The sequence below is a fragment of the Argentina silus genome, assembly GCF_951799395.1.
Source record: "Argentina silus genome assembly, chromosome: 3".
Taxonomy (NCBI): domain Eukaryota; kingdom Metazoa; phylum Chordata; class Actinopteri; order Argentiniformes; family Argentinidae; genus Argentina; species Argentina silus.
This window is the reverse complement of record NC_139657.1, coordinates 19,362,933-19,379,592: the sequence shown is the minus strand read 5'-3', so window position 1 is coordinate 19,379,592 and position 16,660 is coordinate 19,362,933. Positions and strand designations below refer to the sequence as shown.

Here is a 16,660-nt window from a genome sequence, read left to right as displayed (position 1 = left end):
GTCTCACTATTGCTGCACTGTCCGACCGATGATTGATGTGTTTCTCTATTACTGCTGTTTTTACCACTTATATTGCTGATTCCCCCTTGGGTATCAATAACGTTTTTTGAAACTCATATTCTATATCTGGAGGTGGCGGCTAGTGGCTACAGTACAGTACATTCTAGTTCTGGTTGTGGACCAGGCTAAGGTGTTTCTAGATAAATTCACTGATATTTTGAGATGCCTCCTCAGTAACTGACCTATGCTGTGCTGTAGGAGGTGACGGCTGCTTCGCGGTGGATAAGAAGAGTGGCCAGGTGATGCCAACGGGGCTTCCCCTGCAGAGGGACAGGGAGTACCTGCTGAGTGTCGTTGCAATTGACGGCCTGGGCAGCCGCAGTGCCCCTGCCATGGTGACTGTAATGGCAGGACCGCGGGCACCACAGTTCACCAACTCCTCCTACACCATCTCCATACCAGAGAACACACCCGAGGGACAGACGTGAGTATTCTAGTAGAGATCCATACAGTAGCTTTACAGAGCACAGGCGTACACACATACACCCCCCCCCCCCCCACACACACACACCCACACACCTCTCATTTCTGTTTGTTGAGTGCACACCTACTTTATTCATCTTATTTTGGTCTGCACCACTATGTTGTGAATGTATGTTCACAGACGAACACACACAGATAATTGAGTCCTGTATTAACATCCTGACTGCTCCTTGCTACTTTCTGACTCTCTGCTTTCTCATTACCCGTCTGAATGACTTGTCTATGTCCTCTCTAGCTTCCTGGTGGTGTTCGCTATATCCTTCCAGAAGCAGCCAATCACTTACAGCCTGCTGATCAATCCCAGCAGCCTGTTCACCATGCAGCAGGAGACAGGGGAGATCAGCCTGACTCGTACGCTGGACTATGAGAGCGACCAGCGCCGCTACCTGCTCATGGTGCGGGCCAGCGAGGGGCCTGTGGGTCTCAGCAGCGCCATAGAGGTCAGTCAGTCAGTCAGTCACACAGAGGGAGGGGAGAGGCTACTATCACACTAACACTGTGTTATATAAAGACCCTCACCCTCACCTTCACCCTCTCGTTATTACTCCACCGCTTGTCAGCAGTATATACTTATTGTACACTAACATCACACCTGGGTCAAATACATAAGCCATACACAGCACTTTCAACTACATGAGTGGCACTTCATTAAGTTTGCCTGGTACAGTGGAACCGATAAAAGGGTCATAGAGCAGCAGGAGGGTGTACATGTGTTTGTCTGGTGGATGTGTTTGCAATGGTTATGCAATGTCATGAAGTAGACCCTGGGCCAGTATCTACAGTATATGAAGTATTTTGAGTAGAGATTGACACACCAGAGAGTTGTTGAGTACTGTACAGAACCACCAGGGTGTTGCCTATTGGCTAAACTAAGCCACATAGCTATCTACCCTTATTTAATTCATTCTGGGTTTGCTTGCCAAAATGTATTTGAAACCTTCTAAATTATTCATTCAAAGATTTTGTAACCCAATTATCATGTCAGACACTTATTTCACACCACACATTTTCGTTGAGAAAACAGTGCTTTCGGCTTGACTGAATGTGCAGGATTTGAAGTGTGGGCTTTGGGGAAAACCTATCCTAGCTATTTCAGGACTATTACTCAGCTGTCACTTCACACTTTACACTCAGAGGTGACAGAGCGCAGGACGAAAGGCCCCTAACAAAAAAACCAGACCGGGAACATTTCTATTTTTGACACAAAAATCATGAACTGGAAGATAAGGGACATGTGGAAATGGTAACTTTTGAAACTACAGTGCAATTTAGCTTATGTTTTTACTCCTCCGGGATGAGATTCCCTACGGTTGTCTCCTGGATTTGAAACGATGAAAGGATATTATAAGACTGACTAATTCTGCATTTTACATCCCTCTTCTCTCCTCTCCTCTCTTCTCTCCTCTCCTCTCTTCTCTCCTCCGCCTCCCTCTGTTAAACAGGTTCAGGTAGAGATTACAGATGAGAACGACTGTGTTCCAGAATTCCTCCAGTCCATCTACAGTGTTGACGGTGTTCCGGAGACCGTAACAACAGCAACCTCTCTGCTGCAAGGTGAGATTCTGTCTCTTTTAAATGTGATTTTTTTGAGTGGGGCAGTCCCACTCTTGTATTTTTCATTGTTTTTATTGGATAGAGAGACAGGAAAGTCAGCAGGGCATGGGCCGGATTCAAAGCCATGCCGACATGGACATTCAAAGCCATGCTGACATGCTAGACCACTGGACCACACCAGGCCACAAGATTCTGTTAATGACCCCAGTTATGACTGGAGAACTTCCGAAGTTCTAAGAATAGAAAAGATAACTGAAAATAGAAAATGAAACTCTTTGATCAAGACGACTGCATGCAATTAATGACAACTATTTAATCACATTTATCTATAATTTTCCTGCTCAATTCCAATCAGAATTGTACCTTTCTATCACAAATGCATAGGTGCTTTTGACTGGAGCTGTTAACACCTATTGTCTATGATTGTATGTGTAGGAAAGCAATTCAAATCCTGACAGGTGTGAACACCTTTATAATCTGTGTTGTTCTGACTTATTGCTGATGATAATTACTGATAGCTCAGAGACACAGCACTCACATCCCCTGTTCCTCTACTCTCACACCCCTCTCCTCTCATCTCCTGTTTCTCTCCTGTCCTCCTCTCCTCTCCTCTCCTGTCCTCCTCTCATCTCCTGACCTTGTCCCTCAGTGTTGGCCAGTGACTGTGACTCTGGCCTGAACGCGGAGCTCACCTACCACACCCTGAGCCCAGCCTTTAGCATCTCTCCCCACGGCACTATCTTCCCCGCGGGCCGTCTGGACTACGAGAGGCCCAACCACCTTTATGAGTTTGTGGTGATGGCTGTGGACAACGGGGAGGAGCCCCACTCGGGCACCGCCACGATCCGCCTGCGCATGGCCAACATCAACGATGAGACCCCTGAGTTCTCTCAGACTGTGTGAGTAGTAGACCTCACATAGTAGACCCCTCCCCCACCCTCCTCTTATAAAGTGTGGTCTGTAATGGGAGCTGTTGACAGATTCCAATTAACACTAAATATGTTAACCAGTGTTGTCAATACACACCTCAATCTGTTACACACCCTACAGCACAAAACAAGGCTTCGCTCTTGGAGTAACATTCAGACGTTTTCTCCGGGATATATCTTTCAGAAATGTTGATGGAAAAAAAAAATGTAAATGAAAATGTAAAAGAAAAAAACCATACAGTGTAAGGTACAGAGAGACTTTATTGGGAATGGTGAGAGGAAGGTGACATATCAAAACGTAGCATCAGTGCATTTGTAGAGAAGAAAGCATGTGTCATCTGGAGGAGAGGAGTGGAGAAATGAAGGGGAGGAGGAGAGAAGCAGCTCGCAGCATCCTTCTATTGACTCAGCCCTTGTTCTGTCAGTCCTAATGTATTAGCAACCTTCAGCAGAGCGGCAGCACATTTCAGGTGCTGTATCATGTGCAGGTGTACAGAGGACAAACAGACAGACAGACTGACAGACAGACAGACAGACAGACAGACAGACAGACAGACAAACAGACAGACAGACAGACAGACAGACAGACAGACAGACAGACAGACAGACAGACAGACAGGCTTGTCTCCTCGGTTCTTAGTTCAGCGAGAGAGAGAGAGAGAGACAGCTTTGAGGAGCAGAGAGGTGCTCTCATCTTGAGGAGTGCAAGCATCCTTTGAGCTGGGTGACAGGTTACAGGTCACTCATGTTGCCACAGCGACTGCCACATCTGGCGTAGATTAATCACCCATCAGTGCTCTTCTGTAAACTATCAATCACCTCTGACTCTGCACCGCACACAAACACACATGCACGCACACACACACACACACACACACACACACACACACACACACACACACACACACACACACACACACACACACACACACACTGGTCCTGCTGACGAATCAACTTAAACTCTCTCAGTATCAAATTCTGCACGCATCTTACATCATACCTCTGTCTATCATCACCCCCCCACTCTCGCTCTCTCCACCTCTCTCCTTCACATATCATTGCCCCTGTCATTTCACTTCAACTTCCTCTCCTCCTCACCCATTCCTTGCCTCTCTCCAAATGTCTGCCCTTTCTCCTCTCTCTCTCTCATTCTCCCTCTTTATCACTCTCTCTCTCTCTCTCTCTCTCCTAATCTCCATCTCTCAATCCTCCAATCCTGCCATCCAATCTCTCTCTCCCCCATCATTCCACACCAGTCTATTACTCTCTTGTTCCTTGCTGGGTATCCCTGTACCCAACACCACACAGCAAGCAAATCACTGTTGACATTTTAAAAGGCACTGGATCAAATGGCAGAGAGTGGGCTGGGTATGTGAAAGGACCATTTGTTCAATGAGTTCAACATCCCTGCAGACATTATCATTTGTCTTTGGCCAGGCCAGCTTAAGAGTATGGGTTAAATCATTGTGACAGAGCAAAGCCAGGGCCATAACTCTAATCAGTGTGCTGATGGTTAGACTATGTGATTGATACAGTCTGTGTGTGTGTGTGTGTGTGTGTGTGTGTGTGTGTGTGTGTGTATGTGTGTGTGTGTGTGTGTGTGTGTGTGTGTGTGTGTGTGTGTGTGTGTGTGTGTGTGTGTGTGTGTGTGTGTGGTAGATAATGATTTTATTATACCTCTCACAGCTATCGAACGTTTGTCTCTGAGGATGCTGGCCCCAACACACTGGTTGCCACGGTACTGGCTAAGGACCCTGATGGCGATGGAATTGTGTACTCAATTACAGCAGGCAATGAGGAGGGCAACTTTGTCATCGACAACCAGAAAGGTGTGATACTTCTTATTTTTTCTACTCAGGATTAACATTCACTGTAACTTCCCTCTAACTGACAGGTCTTTCCTCAACCGACACATTACCACAATTCTTTAATAGAATGCATACCGTCTGTGGAAAGCCTCTTTTATTAAATGTCAATATTAGTAGATATTGGATGGTGATATTAAAAAGAGCAATCGCAATATGACTGAAGTGGTTTTATTATTAGAGTCATAAATACAAAAGACTGCATTGTATTCAAGTTATATTCCCCTGTGTAGTTTATTCTATTGCCTCTTATAGAGAGAAATTGCTCCTGCCTCTGAGAGCTCTCAGATTTTTGATGGCTGTTTTTTTATTTACCCTTTGATCCGAATCAAGTGGGACATTTGTCAACCAGGGTGACATTTGTCAACCAACCCTTTCAATTCAATTTCACAAAAGCTGCTCTATCATAGCTCATAATCTAGCCTTTACACTGCCTGCCTTAGTCCATTTGGTTTGCCCTCCTTCCTTTTTACGCCCCTCCCTTTTTGTTATGGACAAGGCCAAGTGTAGGGTAAGGTAATATTGGGTTACTAGAGGTCTTTACACCTCACATAAAGTGTGCTTTGCTTAGCCTACTGACTGGCCACAGTTGAGTCTCTTTGGGAAATGAGCTGAACATTCAAGCAAAAAGCATATCTACAGTTCTATATATACAGTCTATATATACACAATTTTTGTTTTAGCTGTTTACCAAAACATATTCAAGTTACAGTTATATAATGAATATGGGCTTAAAGTAGGCTCAGCTTTAATTTGAGTGTATTCACATCCAAATTGGAGGAAGGGTTTAGAAATTGCAGCTCTTATGTATCGCCCTCTTTTTCAAGGGACCAAAAGTAATTGGACAATTGACTCAAAAGCTCTTTCATGGACAGGTGTGGGCTATTCCTTTGTTATCAATTAAGCAGGTAAAAGATCTGAGTTGATTCCAAGTGTGGCCATTGTATTTGGAAGCTGTTGCTGTGAATGCACAACATGCAGTCAAAGGAGTTCTTAATGCAAGTGAAACAGGCCATCCTTAGGCTGCAAAAAAAAAAAAAAAATCCTTCAGAGACATAGCGGCAACATTAGTAGTGGCCAAATCAACAGTTTGGTACATTCTGAGGACAAAATAACGCACTGGTGAGCTCGGCAACACAAAAAGGCCTGGACGTCCATGGAAGACAACAGTGGTGGATGATCGCAGGATCCTTCACATGGTAACGAAAAACCCCTTCACAACATCCAGCCAAGTGAAGAACACTCTCCAGGAGGTAGGCATATCATTATCCAAGTCTACCATAAAGAGAAGACAGATACAAAAATAAAGAGAAGACAAATACAGAGGGTTCACCACAAGGTGCAAACCATTCATAAGCCTCAAGAATAGAAAGGCCAGATTAGACTTTGCCAAAAAAACATCTAAAAAAGCCAGCCCAGTTCTGGTACAGCATTCTTTGGACAGATGAAACTAAGATCAACCTGTGCCAGAATGATGGGAAGAAAAAAGTATGGAGAAGGCTTGGAACTGCTCATGATCCGAATCATACCACATCTTCTGTAAAACACGGTGGAGGCAGTGTGATGGCATGGGCATGCATGGCTTCCAATGGCACTGGGTCACTAGTGTTTATTGATGATGTGACAGAGGACAGAAGCAGCCGGATGAATTCTGAAGTGTTTAGGGATATACTGTCTGCTCAGATTCAGCCAAATTCAGCAAAGTTGATTGGACAGCGCTTCACAGTACAGATGGACAATGACCCAAAATATACTGCGAAAGCAACCCAGGAGTTTTTTAAGGCAAAGAAGTGGAATATTCTGCAATAGCCGAGTCAATCACCTGATCTCAACCCGATCAAGCATGCATTTCACTTGCTGAAGACAAAACTAAAGGCAAAAAGACCCACAAACAAACAACAACTGAAGACAGCTGCAGTAAAGGCCCGGCAAAGCATCACAAAGGAGGAAACTCAGCATTTGGTATTCATTATTCAGTAGCAGTATTGCATACATTGAGCTTTTGAGCTATTGTTTGAGCAATAATTTAATTCATTATAAATTGCCCAATACTGCAGGCTAATGGCAAAGTGTAGTGTTATCTACAATGCACACACGTAGGATACAACATTATTTATAATTCTCTGTGTGTCATATGTGTGTGTATGTGGTACCGACTGCAGCTGGCTATATGTAGCCAGGTAGCGACAATAGCATCAATGTTGATGGTCTTATATCGGTAAAAACTGCTTTTCAAAACCTAATTCAGCATTAACTGTAAAGCACATGACAGAATACTCACTTTTCACTTTTGTGGATGAAAAAGGCTACTAGATTTCATGTGTGCACATGCAGTACAAAACAAAACACGTTTTTCACTCACGTCTGTCCATTTATGATGCAGCATGTGCTGCATTCCACACAGATTGGTAGACAAAAGCCATGAAAATGTCTTGTGTCCCAATTCAACAGCATGAACCTATTTTGCACATTTTGTTCAGCAATATTTTTACAGTTATTTCACAGTTATTTGCAAATGTTGCAGTAAATGTTTAATTCCTTGAAGCAGCTCTATCTATTCATCTAGATGCACAAAAGCACTCAATATACATAATCAATGGTTATCATCTTTTATTGATGTAATTTACTTTTAAGTGTAATTTTGAGTTTAAATTGAATACATTTGAAATTGGGAAAATAAAACTGAAAACTGAAAAAAATAATTAAACAGAATCAGGTAAAAAAATTAAATTGGTTTTATAGAGCCCTGCACAGGAATGGGAAATAAAAGTAAAAATATAATTCCAGTGCTGTAAACATGAGCCCTGTATGAGTCACACAAGCCAATAGGCCTATACAACTGATGTAGAATGATTTTCTTTCCCTTTTTTTCTGTTGAACCGAGGTTGAACCAAATCATGACCCAAAAACCGAGGTGAACCAAACCATGGGCTTGGTGAACCATGACACCCCTACAACAGAGCCAGAGGCCCTTAGCCTCGCAGGCAGTGAGCAGGAAGATAAATGACAACAAGTGGAGTCAGAGTCTGATGTGGGTGCAACAGCATGCTTGTAGTGTTTAATCAGGACCATTGAGGGACGCATGGGAGCACAACAAGCAGGAGAATCTCCCTGTGCTCTCACATCAATGAGTTCTCCACACATCAAAAGTCGCTCATCCAGCACCAATTGATTTCAGCGTTGACAGGGAAGATGCTGTCTCCTTTTATGTATCCTTTTATCTCCGCTGTTATGGAAAAACAGACAAGGGGGAAATAATCGATCAAAAATACATTGGTTTCGCCTGGTTAAGTTACAGTATAACCCCCCCTTACCTATCCACACGACAACCTCCACTCAGCAGAAGATGATCTATACGGGGGTCCCTTTTTAATGTTGTAGTCCTGTGGTCCTGTGGTGTTTGTAGGGTTGATCCGCTTGCGCTCCACCCCACCTCCCAAGCTCCAGGGCCTGGAGTACGTCCTCAACGTTACAGCCACGGATGACAATGCATCAGGTGGGCCACACCCACTCTCCACCACCGCCCGGGTCATCATTGGAGTCGATGATGTCAACAACAACAAACCCATATTTGACAAGGTGAGCGTAAATAATAGATTTTCCCTAAAGATATCAGTTTGCAATAATTCACATATTTTCTCATCTTCTAGCTGCCTCTCTATCATCTACTCTCTTCTCTCTTTCTCTCTCTGCCCTGTCTGTCTCATTTCCCCAGTCTCCCTGTTTCTCCCCAAGGTTCTGATTAGCCAGCACACCCACTCTATCTTTAGGCGTTAGGGTTATTTATTCAATAAAAGAACTGCAGTATCATCATGATATACTTTACCTGTCTTATTAACTTCCTGGTTAATGAGGAATGATGTGAACTTAGCCTGAGAAATATTAATTAACTCCAAACTTTTATGGTCCAGTGGGTGGCTGACAGCTGTTGTGTTGACGTTTCAATATAAAGTTGTGCCTGAATAGCCTGCATCTGGCTAGCCCTAAATTCACTGACCTTACACTTCAATGATTTTTAAGGTTTTATATGCTCCTTTGAATAGTTTCCTGTGTAACATATTCTCTATCTGTCTGTCTCTCTCTCTCTCTCTCATTCCCATTGTTATGCTCTCTCATGACCATCCCACTAGAGGGTATTTGATGTGCATACCAGTGTTATTATATATTTAACATTGCTCTAGAGACTCATTCTCTTTCTGGGGCATACTGTATGCTCATCAGGGTATTACTAGGGTACCTAGGTAAGACACATTTGAGGGCGGTGCTGGACCTTCAAAGAAAGGAATACATGCTCTAAAAATTAATGAATAAAGAAATAAGTTCTCTATTTTCTATAGTGCAGTATAGTTTCTATAGTATCACATTTGTACATAATGTATGAAGTAGCTTCTACAGTATATTAATAGATAATATACATTCTGAACTCTCTCTCTCTTTTGTCTCTCTCTCTCTCTCTCTCTCTCTCTCTCTCTCTATCTCTCTCTATGTCTTTCTATCTCTTTCTATCTCCCTCCCTCCCTTCCTCCCTCAGTGTCATCTGTACCGTGAGCAGGCTTCTGTGTTGGAGAACCAGCCGACAGGGTCCTTCGTGTTACAGGTGAATGCGGTGGATGCCGACGAGGGGGCCAATGGGAAGGTGAAGTATGGGCTGATGCATCGAGACAGTGCTATGCCCGCCTTCAGAGTCCACCCTGACACAGGTACAGTACGATAACAGGAAGAACTCCATCTGTGGAGCTAGAGGCCATCTTAGTCAAGCAGGATGTGGATGGAGCAGAAAAGTTGAGGGACTGTTGCAATAATATAATTGAAACGGTTTTAGAACCTGAGATGAATATTTCACAGGATTTTAAATGCTGGCTTCGTATTCTTAATCATAAGAACCTGCTAATGCAAGAGATATATTATGTTAATATGACCGTATCCCTTTCAGCATACCGTTACAATAACCCTATGAGCCCCTTTTGAAATTAAATATTTCTCCTCGCACTTAAGCTTCACATGTCCACCAATCCATCGTTTTCTTTTGAAATGGTGGAATTACACCACACAAATGAATCATAACTGGTGCGAGGATAAATAGAACAAATATGTTGATCAGTATTGATGTATGATTAATAGAGCCATAATGGTTTGGTGTTTGGTCACTGTAGATCTTATGGGCCGAATCCTAACTTGATATCTGCATGTGTATTTTCATGTAAATCACGTTTTGAGGTCAATGATAGATTTCGGCCAAACTTGGAGTTATGCTCGTGGATCTCAAGTTAGGATTTGTCCCGATGTCCTGCGTCATCTGTGGCAGGAGTGATCATGACGGCCAGGCGATTTGATCGTGAGCACCAGAGGGAGTACTCCATCACAGTGACCGCTACAGACTGGGCTGAGGAGCCTCTCATAGGGATCTGTCAGCTCAACGTGGTCATCCTGGACCAGAATGACAACAGCCCCAAGTTTGAGAGCCTGCGCTACGAGTGTGAGTGTCAAACAAACTAATTCCTAATGATACATGACAATAACCATTAATGAGCATGATATCTCCCACTTGTAGTATCCCCACAAATATGTTTTGAAATTAAACAAGGATATGCTGTGATTTTATAAATTCCATACTTTTATTTGAAGCATCATGTGAACGGAATTGGATGAAATAGATGACTATGTCCCCTTAAGTTTCAATTGAAGCAACTAACACTGTGTATACTAAAACTAGTTTAGACCGATTTGACCATTTGAGTGAGATCATGGGAGTGATTAAACATTGGAATTTCCTTTCATATCTTCCAGACTTCCTGAGGGAGGACACTATGATTGGCACCAGTTTCCTGCGAGTTGCAGCACACGATGATGACTTTGGTACCAACGCAGCAATCACCTACTCCATGTCCCAGGAGCAACCTGAGTACCTGAAAGTCAACCCTGTTACCGGTTGGGTCTATGTCAACCAGCCTATATCACAGGTCAGTTCAAGCCTGTTACTGGCTACTTCAACAAGTCCACAGGTCAGTTAATACAGTGTCAACCAACCAGCCTCTATCAAAGGTTTGTTAGGGAGGACCTTACACCGAACACCTACAGTATTTTTTACCCTTTTTTGACCAGCCCAATTCATTGCGGTCAATGGCTCTATTCAGTGGAGCACCAAAAAATGCAATAGACATGACAGTATAGCTGCATAGAGTGTCATAAACTGAGGCTGATGAGGGCAGCATGCAATAACATCATGCAATTTCTTTGCTGTTGCAGAGGTCCTACATCACACGGGAAATAATGGCCATGGACGGGGGAAACCGCAGTACTTCGGTGGAGCTGGCTGTCACCATCACCAACGTGAAGAACCAGCCCCCCCAGTGGGAGAGTGACAGCTACAGCATGGTCATCCCAGAGAACACGGCCAGGGACACCCCTATTGCGGTGAGTATGAAAACTGGGTCGCATTGGATGTGGGGCTTTAAAGTTTCAATTTATTTAAATGCACTCATTTCAGTACTTTTGATTTGATGTTGATGTATTTTGAAGATAATGGCATTTCTGCTAGTTGTATTGATCTGATCAAATGGCCATTGGCGTACTTACTGTACCACAATTTCCCAAATGTTATGCAGCAAATTACTGTGTTAAAGGATCAGTAACTACCTACTGGCCACAATCGATACCTCATCAGTGTACAATGGAAAAAAATTGGGGTAAACGTTAAACCGCGAACAAAGGCTCCAAAAGCTCAAAAAGCGCTCAAAAACTTCTTCCAGTATAATGATGCAGGTCTTTATCAAATATATTTGTTTTTAATCCTTTGTTCTTGTCAGACAATCAAAGCGACCTCACAGCTGGGTGACCCCAGAGTGACCTATAACCTTGAGGACGGGATGGTCCCAGAGACTAACATGCCTGTGCGTTTCTACCTGTCACCCAACCGCGAGGACGGCACTGCCTCCATACTGGTCTCTGAGCCACTGGACTATGAGACCACGCCCAGTTTCTCCCTTAGGGTGCGGGCCCAGAACGTGGCGGCGGTGCCCCTAGCAGCGTTCACCACCGTCTACATCAACGTCACGGGTACATCTCAGCCTCTTTACCAAAAACCTGTAGCCAATGAATACAATGTTGTTACAAGATTAATGACAGTGTTATTACATAGGGCAAATTACCCTCATGGGTTAGATGATATTTTACAGCCATAGACCTATTATAGTTCAAATTCAATGTAACTATGTACTGAGCCTTGGTAATCTCATTCCTCGCTCTTCAGATGTCAACGACAATGTGCCGTTCTTCACCTCGCCTATCTACGAGGCCTCAGTGACGGAGGGAGCCAAAGTTGGTACCCTTGTCCTTCAGGTTTCTGCTCATGACAAAGACCTGGGTCTGAATGGACAGGTTAGTGCTTATGAACCTTTCATGGAGTGTCAATGTGGTTGTGATCGAGTGGTTGGGGATGTCATTGTGCCTGTGGCGGTGACATGTATCATGTGATCATGTACACAATGCCTGTGGAAAGTCGAGATACTGTGTGTCTTTGTTGAATGCAATGACTATAGTGAGAATTAAATATTTTCATTTACATAACATTTCAGCAGCAAGGCCTTCTTCAATATGAGTCTTGTTGCATGCTTTATGTGCAACAGTAAAGAAGTAAACACACAGTGTGATGATTTAAGACCATGTTTGGTCTTGGTCCTTGAGCTTCTGGAATGGAGGGATTGAATGGAAATACCTGTTGAAGTTTCAAGGTCTTGATCTTGACTGTGACCATACAGTGTACTATATGTGACTGTGTGACGAGGACCATGTTTTGTCCTGCAGATCACCTACTCCCTCCTGAGTGACAGCAGTGGGGACCACCGTCTGTTCCGCGTGGACCCTGAGCTGGGCTCCATCTACACGGAGGCTGTATTTGACCGTGAGGCCCGAGGCTCCTACCTGCTGGAGGTGCAGTCTGAGGACGGACAGGAGTCCGCTCGCCCTGGGAGGAACAAACAGCCCAACTCTGGTGAGAGCTGAGGTTACTAAACCTGTTGAAAATTCTAATTGATATACAGTCGTACCCAGTGTGGTTTACGTAGACCATGTCCATGAGGAATTCATGCTCTGTCAGTGCACAATGTTTAGAGCAGACCAGAGTTGCTTAGCATTCATTTACACCCAGGGACTGAATTTGAAAAGAATCTTAATTAGATTTAACCTGCAAGCGTGAAGAGACAGTCTCTCTCTCTCTTCCCATATGAAAACAGCTCTGGGGTTTTTTGGTAGCTCGTTCCACAAATGATTTGTAATTTCATTATTAAAATTGTAGTTTCATCTTTTTTTTTCTTTTCATGATGACTTTTTGACAGTAAAACCTCTGTTTTTGGTTTCACGTGTGACGTAATAGAACATTTGTTTTCAGACAAGGATTTTAACTAATGTTTGCCGGGGAGGTATTATGGGTAAGGGTGACGGTTTTGGAGCAGCAAAGCCTTTTCTCTGGGGGATGTCTGGACTGCTTAGCATTTACAATGAGCCTTAGAGAAGCTGTGTCTTCTGCCACGTATCTTCCCCTGCAGAAGGGCTCATCTCCTCAGCAAACATTACCTGTCTGTCTAGTTAACCCCCAGGGAACATGCAGAGAGCTGGAAAATGGAGAGTGAAGCAGTGAAAATAGAAGCACATTTGTAAACACAGGCCAAGGTTCTCTAGAACTGCAATACTCTTCCTCCCAATTATCCCAAACATGTCACCCGTTCTTTATATGAGGAGATAATTTCCTTTCTTTAAACAAGAAAATTGTGCAAAGGACAGAGAAGGAGAAGTAAACACTTGTCAACTTATAAATATTTTATCCTCCCATGGAGGACGGTTCTTTATCTGTTTGCTTTGAAAAACTTCCAAGAGGTTTAGCCGAATATTGTTGTTTGCTACAAATGCTACCCTTCTTAAATGGCAAACTATCTCAGACAAATGAATAATTTATGTGATTGTGAACACCTCATTGAGAATAATGTTATATATGAAAGTGAGGCACATTCCATTGGGCACAGTGTTTCTCTCTCCACTCTAAAACATTTCGCTCCCATGTGACAGCTGAAATGAGGGATTGAAACAGATGGAAAGAGAGAAGTGTGATACAGTGGAAAGATGACAGAGTGGTACTACTCACATTCTTTTCTCCCACTTGTCTATCTTGCAGACATAGCGTATGTCCGGGTTTTCATCAGCGATGTGAACGATAACAAACCCATCTTTGCTCAGCGCCTCTACGAAGTGGGCATTGATGAGGACGCAGATGTCGGCCTGGCTGTTGTCACTGTTGGTGCTAATGATGAGGATGAAGGTGTGGATCAGACAGACTGAAAAACAGATAGACAGACAGACAGACAGACAGACAGACAGACAGACAGACAGAAAAAAAAGCCCAAATAGTTTCCAACTTTCCATCACTGAGAGGTGCAAACTATACACCAATTTGTCTGCTTTTTGAAAATGCAGGTTAAAGCAGGTTACCTGAGATGATCTTAAACATTTGATGAGGGCTTTTTAAAGTTTTAAGGGGTTTCACATTCCGTACTGAGCAAAATTCTCCTTGTTAATGCTCCAGGGTTGACTGTCAGTCCAAGTACATTTTCCATACACTACAAATAATAAATTGGCTGTTTTTGAGACAGTACACAGAGTTAAAATGTGAAAATGACTCACCACAAAATATGTCCCCATCTGTACTCAGTAGGGCTCCATTTAGAACCAACCACAGGATTGTCTAGTAATTAATGCCACATATGTTCTAAAAAGACGAACACACTCACACATAGTAGGTAGGTGGAATTTGTGTGATAAACCAGCTTAGCCTCCGTGCAGCAGTGGCATAATATCCCTTTATCAGGCATGTTTGGGGTTGTTAATCAAGTATTTATGGTGAGCGGGGGTGCGGCTTAGGGCATGTTGGAGCTCGGTGATGAATGGCCATGGAACGGTCTAGGCCCCAACATTGAAGTTAGCAGCAGTTCTGCTTAGGAAGCTAAGCCCAATCTGTCTTGTTTTAAAAACCTCCACACATGGTCTTGACTGCAGTAAGCTTATCACAGCCCTTAGGGAGTATTTGTCTGCTGATTTGTATTAATAGACGAGATGAGAGCATTGCCACTGGACTGTAGCTCCTTTAACACAGAAGACTGATTCAAAGAGGAGCTAGTCAGAACCATCAACGTCCTAGAAGATCGTCCTCTGTGGCTTGTTGGTAGAGCATGGCGCTAACAATGTTTAGGTTGTGGGTTTGTTTCCTGCTGGGACCATAAATACTGTAATGTATGCACTCTGCAATGTAAGTCGCTTTGGATAAAAGCGTCAGCTAAATGGCATATACACTCACCGGCCACTTTATTAGGTACACCTTGCTAGTACCAGGTTAGACCCCCTTTTGCCTTCAGAACTGCCTTAATTCTTTGTGGCATAGATTCAACAAGGTGCTGGAAACATTCCTCAGAGATTTTGGTCCATTTTGACATGATAGCATCATTGCTGCAGATTTGTCGGCTGCACATCCATGATGCGAATCTCCCGTTCCACCACATCCCAAAGGTACTCTATTGGATTGAGATCTGGTGACTGTGGAGTACAGTGAACTCATTGTCATGTTCAAGAAACCAGTTGGAGATGATGTGAGCTTTGTGACATGGTGTGTTATCCTGCTGGAAGTAGCCATCAGAAGATGGGTACACTGTGGTCATAAAGGGATGGACATGGTCAGCAACAATACTCAGGTAGGCTGTGGCGTTTAAACGATGCTCAATTGGTACTAAGGGGCCCAAAGTGTGCCAAGAAAATATCCTCCACAGCATTAGATATTTGTGTTAATGAGCAGTTAAACAGGTGTACCTAATAAAGTGGCCAGTGAGTGTATATTATAGAACATTATCTTACCCACCACAATTGATGGTGACACACTCCAGAGACATTCTGACACCTACTTCATTGCTATATCTTCCCGCCCCTCAGGGCTCTCACACTCAAAACCTGGAGGGACACCGTGGATGCTTAGGTTTCATTTAATTGGTGTCTGATTTAGAGCTGGAAAACAAGGTGAGACCTTTCTAGCCAATTAGGATTATTCAAGGGAGAAAACAAAACCTTGCTAACACTGAGGACTGAAATTTGATATCTCTGAAAGATTTGACGTTTGGCGTTCAAATTTGGCGTTCAAATTAGGAGGAAGCTACAGGTTTAGAGACTGCAAATTCTAGCATGATGAATACAATTTTAATGGCCATATATAATTAGGCTACTGTAGGCCCCCCCCCCCACCCCCCCCGCCCCCAAAATGCCCATTCACTTCTTGGTCTTCACTCCTTAGGGGCCAATGCCAAGCTGCGCTACCAGATCACGTCTGGAAACACTGGCGGGGTGTTTGACATGGAGCCAGAGGTGGGCACCATCTTCATCACCCAGCCGCTGGACTATGAGCAGCAGAAGAGGTACAAGCTGCTGATCCTAGCGTCAGATGGAAAGTGGGAGGACTTCGCTGCCGTGGTGGTCAATGTGGTCAACAAGAATGATGAGGCGCCAGTCTTCTCCATGAACGAGTACTACGGCTCTGTCACTGAGGAGCTGGATGGATCGCCCGTGTTTGTGCTGCAGGTTTGTGTTATTACAGTGTAATAACATTCTTATTACATACTTATTAGATATTTATTTAAAATGTATCGGTTCACTTATACCAGAAAGTAGTTGTTACCAGTTGTTATCAAATATGTTCATGATGTGAATATCAAGTAAATAAATAGTAAATAAGTAAAGCAT

General features: G+C 43.5%; 1 protein-coding gene across 1 annotated transcript in view; it reads left to right on the top strand.

Moving 5' to 3' along the window:
• LOC310802052 (neural-cadherin-like) overlaps positions 1-16,660 on the top strand; it is a gene marked incomplete at both ends in the record, with an annotated part of 54,409 nt that overhangs the window by 16,130 nt on the left and 21,619 nt on the right. Inside the window, 15 exons of the mRNA XM_083666307.1 lie at positions 259-484; positions 779-983; positions 1,986-2,097; positions 2,747-2,996; positions 4,713-4,855; positions 8,298-8,470; positions 9,423-9,591; positions 10,197-10,367; positions 10,679-10,851; positions 11,138-11,305; positions 11,698-11,947; positions 12,141-12,268; positions 12,695-12,881; positions 14,058-14,201; positions 16,215-16,498. Coding sequence (XP_083522433.1) covers positions 259-484; positions 779-983; positions 1,986-2,097; positions 2,747-2,996; positions 4,713-4,855; positions 8,298-8,470; positions 9,423-9,591; positions 10,197-10,367; positions 10,679-10,851; positions 11,138-11,305; positions 11,698-11,947; positions 12,141-12,268; positions 12,695-12,881; positions 14,058-14,201; positions 16,215-16,498 — 2,783 coding nt within the window. The remainder of the gene's footprint in view (positions 1-258; positions 485-778; positions 984-1,985; positions 2,098-2,746; positions 2,997-4,712; positions 4,856-8,297; positions 8,471-9,422; positions 9,592-10,196; positions 10,368-10,678; positions 10,852-11,137; positions 11,306-11,697; positions 11,948-12,140; positions 12,269-12,694; positions 12,882-14,057; positions 14,202-16,214; positions 16,499-16,660) is intronic.